At 40.2% G+C, this 4,587-nt stretch overlaps 1 protein-coding gene across 1 annotated transcript; it reads left to right on the top strand.

Moving 5' to 3' along the window:
- Positions 1-2,251: 2,251 nt before the first annotated feature.
- LOC111785322 (putative leucine-rich repeat receptor-like serine/threonine-protein kinase At2g19230) lies at positions 2,252-4,583 on the top strand (the record flags this gene model as incomplete). Its single annotated transcript, XM_023665731.1, has 3 exons — positions 2,252-2,470; positions 2,554-3,097; positions 4,424-4,583. Coding segments are annotated over exons 1-3 (774 nt in total), but the record flags the coding sequence as incomplete, so codon positions are not given.
- Between the last annotated feature and the right edge of the window lie 4 nt (positions 4,584-4,587).

Raw genomic sequence — 4,587 nt, 5'->3', positions numbered from 1 at the left:
TCAATCAATTAATATACGCACACAGAAAGTTCAGTTCTCTTAACCTGGGAAGATAGACTTCAGATAGCAATAGATGCAGCACAAGGTGAGAAAATTCAACAAAATTATAGAATTTACTCGGTCCTTTCAAACAAATAGATTGTTATAAACGTTCCTTTTGCAGCGTAAAAATGAAATACTAAGCAAATCACGAAAAATACAGGACTCGAGTACCTGCATAATGGTTGTAACCCACCCACAGTCCACAGACAAAACAACGAACATCTTGCTGACAGGCAATTTCCAAACCAAACTTGCAGATTTCGGGCTCTCCAAGAGTTTCCAAATGATGGTAGCAAGACTCACATGTCCACAATGGTGGCTGGCACTCCTGGTTACTTTGACCTAGAGTAAGCATCACTTTCAGTTTCAACCATTAATCAAACCAATTTCCTAAGGAACCAAAACTCTGTGAATTGCAAAAACCACCAAAAGAAAAAATACAATTCAAATCTTACCTTACATCGCTCTAGTATCTCGAACAGACTGACTGAGAAAAGTGATGTTTATAGCTTCCGAGTGGTATTGTTGGAGATAATTACTTGCAGACCAATAATTTCCAGAGCTCAGAAGAACGTTCACATAACTCAATGGATGACCTCCATGGTTGCGCTAGGAGACATCAGGAACGTGATCGACTCAAGATTAAAAGGGGAATTCGACTCCAACTCCGCTTGGAAATCGGTGAACTGAAAATAGAAATGGCTTGCGTGTCATCGAATTCGAGCAGTAGGCCGACTATGAACGACGTGATAACTGTTAGATGAAAAGAACAAGAACAGTCTTTTGGATGATTTAGGGAATGATCATGGTTTATAAGTGAGGAATACTGGGTATAAAGCCTTTTGAGAAACCCAAAACAAATCCATGAGAGCTTATGCTAAAAGTGAACAATATCATATCAGGAGAGTAGTGTTCGTCTAACATGATATCAGAGTCATGCCCTAAATTTAGTCGTGTCAATAGATTGGTAAATCCTCAAATATCGAACAAAGAACTCCAAAAGAAAAGAAGCCAAGCCCCTTCGAAAGGAGTCGAGCCTCGATTAAGGGGAGGCGTACTTTGTTCGAGGGGAGGCGTTGGATGATGGAAGTGGAAATCCCACATCGAGTCCCACATCGGCTAATTTAAGGAATGATCATGGATTTATAAGTGAGGAATACTAACTCCATTGTTATGAGGTTTTTTGGGGAAGCCCAAAGCAAAGCCATGAGAGCTTATACTCAAAGAGGACAATATCATATCATTATGGAGAGTCGTCTTCGTCTAACACAATCAACCTAAGTCCCTGATCTTAATATCAGACTCATGCCCTGAATCAACCTAAGTCCCTGATCTTAATATCAGACTCATGCCCTGAATCAACCTAAGTCCCTGATCTTAATATCAGACTCATGCCCTGAACGCGAGAGACAAGTTTTGATTTGTCAACATAAAATAAGTTGGAAGTAATTAACACGTATTTCAATTTTAACCTGTGATTCATGCGACATATTATATTAGGTGTTACAATTCTCCATGAAAATTTTATTTGTTTAAATGATTAGAGATTGATTTGTGTTTATTTGTGAATATTTAATATATTTTATCATAATTATGAAAAAATAAAAAATTAAAAGAAAAAAATTAATTTATGTAACAACTTGACAACCCAACAGGGTTGGGTTACCAATCTAACGAACCCAAAATTATCTTGAACTTTTTGGTTGGTCCAAAAAATTTCCTCAACCCAACCCGACCATGTACACCCCTAACTTATTCTTCACATCGAGCCACAGAAAAATGAGGTGCATCCTATTGATATAGAGAGTAACTTTCAATTATTTTAAGTTATTCTTAGTCATCTCATCTTTAAGACCACTCCCGTTCAAGCGTGGTCTTGATTCATTCATATACCTCTCCTTTACTCGAACGTCACGCAAACTCCAATCAAATCCATTCCAAGTCGAATTCAAAATGTTGTAATAAAAACAAATAAACAAACAAGCAAACCTATCAATTTATCAAAACAATAGAACAGTTCCCTTATACTTTGCTTGTGATATTTTTTATAAATCAACTTGGGGCTGCAAATGGAATATCAAAAAACAAGTCAATACAAAAGCAAAGAAATGGTCAACTCAATGCCATTGACTTGGACTGTTTCAAACTCACAAAACCTTCATTTTCTGCAACTTTCTCCTGCAAATTCCATCCTTTTCTTCCCATCAAATAACAGCGTCTTTGGATAGCAATTATGCAGAACATGCAGTTCAATAGATACCCATTCTTTGCCTTGTGGCTATCTCCTTCAGCTTGTGGCTATCACCTCCAAGAGAATATCTAATTTATAGCACCAAATCCTCAAAAGCGTGCTCTGAAATGGCTACACTTTTCCAAATTTCTGCATTTTTGGCTCTCCTTGTTCTTATCCAAGCCGATGATCCATCAGGTTCACTTCATTTCTTTCAAAAATTTCCCATTTCAAGCTCTTAAAACGAAGAATTATGATGATTTTCTTGCCCTTTATTGCAGGTTTCATGAGTATTGATTGTGGGTTACCAGCAAATTCAAGCTATATTGATGCTAAAACAGGGCTCAAATATGTCTCTGATGCTGAGTTCATCGATACCGGTGAAATCAAGAACATATCAGCTGAATTCAAGAACAAAACATCAGAGAATCAATTCAGGAATCTAAGAAGCTTTCCTGTCGGAATCAGAAACTGTTACACCATAAGAACACCAAAGGGTGGGAGGAATAGGTACTTGATCCGAGTGAGTTTCATGCATGGAAACTATGATGGTGAAGCACGGCCAACATTTGATCTATCTCTTGGAGTTGATTATTGGGATTCAGTTGTTATAAAGAATGGTGATACAAGAGTAACAAAAGAACTGATACATGTCCCTCTGTTGGATTATGTGCAAATATGTCTGATAGATGTTGGAATAGGAGTGCCTTTTATATCAGCAATAGAGATTAGGACTCTGGATAATAGCACTTATGTAGCGGAATCTGGATCCTTGATGCTTCACGAGCGGCTAGACTATGGTCTAGCTCCCAACCGAGCCATAAGGTGAGGCTCGTTCTCCTCGTTGTTTAGTGACTGATTGAGATTGTTTGTGTTGGGTTATGGAGTCTGATGCTTATTTATAGCTTTACTGGTAAATGACATATGAAATAAATAGTTACACTTAGTAGTGCTTTGAAAATGTACTTTTTGCGTTATTGGTATTCTCTCTTACTGTACGTACCTGAATTCATCAATATAAACCTTTAACCAATATTTCTCCTTGTGGAGTGAATACCGGGCGGTGTGCTAGTGAGGACGTTGGTCCTCAAGGGGGTGGATTTTGAGATCTCACATCGGTTGGAGAGGGGAACGAAGCATTTCTTTATAAGGAAGTGGAAACCTCTCTCTTCTCCTTGTGGAGGGGAATTCGGGCGGTGTGACAGTGAGGACGTTAGGCCCCCAAGATTGTGAGATCCCACAATGGCTGGAGAGGAGAACGAAGCGTTCTTTATAAGGGTGTGGAAACCTCTCTCTTCTCCTTGCGGGGTGGACGTTGGGCGGTGTGACAGTGAGGACGTTAGGCCCCCAAGATTGTGAGATCCCACAATGGCTGGAGAGGGGAACGAAACGTTCTTTATAAGGGTGTGGAAACCTCTCTCTTCTCCTTGCGGGGTGGACATTGGGCAGTGTGACAGTGAGGACATTGGGTCCCCAAGGGGGTGGATTGTGAGATCCCACATCGGTTGGAGAGGGAAACGAAGCATTCTTTATAAAGGTGTGGAAACCTCTCCTAGCAGACGCGTTTTAAAAACTTTGAGAGAAAGCCCAAAAAGAACAATATATGCTAGTGGTAGGCTTGGGCTGTTACACGTGGTACAGAACTAATCACCAGAATGCAAGGCACTGGTTGGAGTAGGACTAAACCCTCTCCATAGTAGACACGTTTTAGAACCGTGAGACTCACGACAATACGTAACGGGCCAAAGCAGACACTATCTGCTAGTGGACTTGGGATGTTACAAACATTTTATCTCTTCTATTCTTTGTATCCATCTAGATCAAGTGTGTGCGTTGTTGTGCGATCCTAACAATTTGGTGAGCTTAACTTGCTTCCTGCAACTCTCTTTTCCTCAGGTATCCTAACGATANTGCAAGGCACTGGTTGGAGTAGGACTAAACCCTCTCCATAGTAGACACGTTTTAGAACCGTGAGACTCACGACAATACGTAACGGGCCAAAGCAGACACTATCTGCTAGTGGACTTGGGATGTTACAAACATTTTATCTCTTCTATTCTTTGTATCCATCTAGATCAAGTGTGTGCGTTGTTGTGCGATCCTAACAATTTGGTGAGCTTAACTTGCTTCCTGCAACTCTCTTTTCCTCAGGTATCCTAACGATAGTTACGATCGGATATGGTCGCACTCGGCCGCACCTCACTTGCGAATCATAACATCTTCTAACGATTCGATTACATCAAATGTATTTGCAGTTCCATCTACCGTCATGGCAACTGCAGTTACACCAACAAATCCCAATCAGTCCCTGAACT

Source organism: Cucurbita pepo, unplaced genomic scaffold (genome assembly GCF_002806865.2).
Source record: "Cucurbita pepo subsp. pepo cultivar mu-cu-16 unplaced genomic scaffold, ASM280686v2 Cp4.1_scaffold000450, whole genome shotgun sequence".
NCBI classification, from domain to species: Eukaryota; Viridiplantae; Streptophyta; class Magnoliopsida; order Cucurbitales; family Cucurbitaceae; genus Cucurbita; species Cucurbita pepo.
This window is presented reverse-complemented; position numbering and strand designations above follow the sequence as displayed.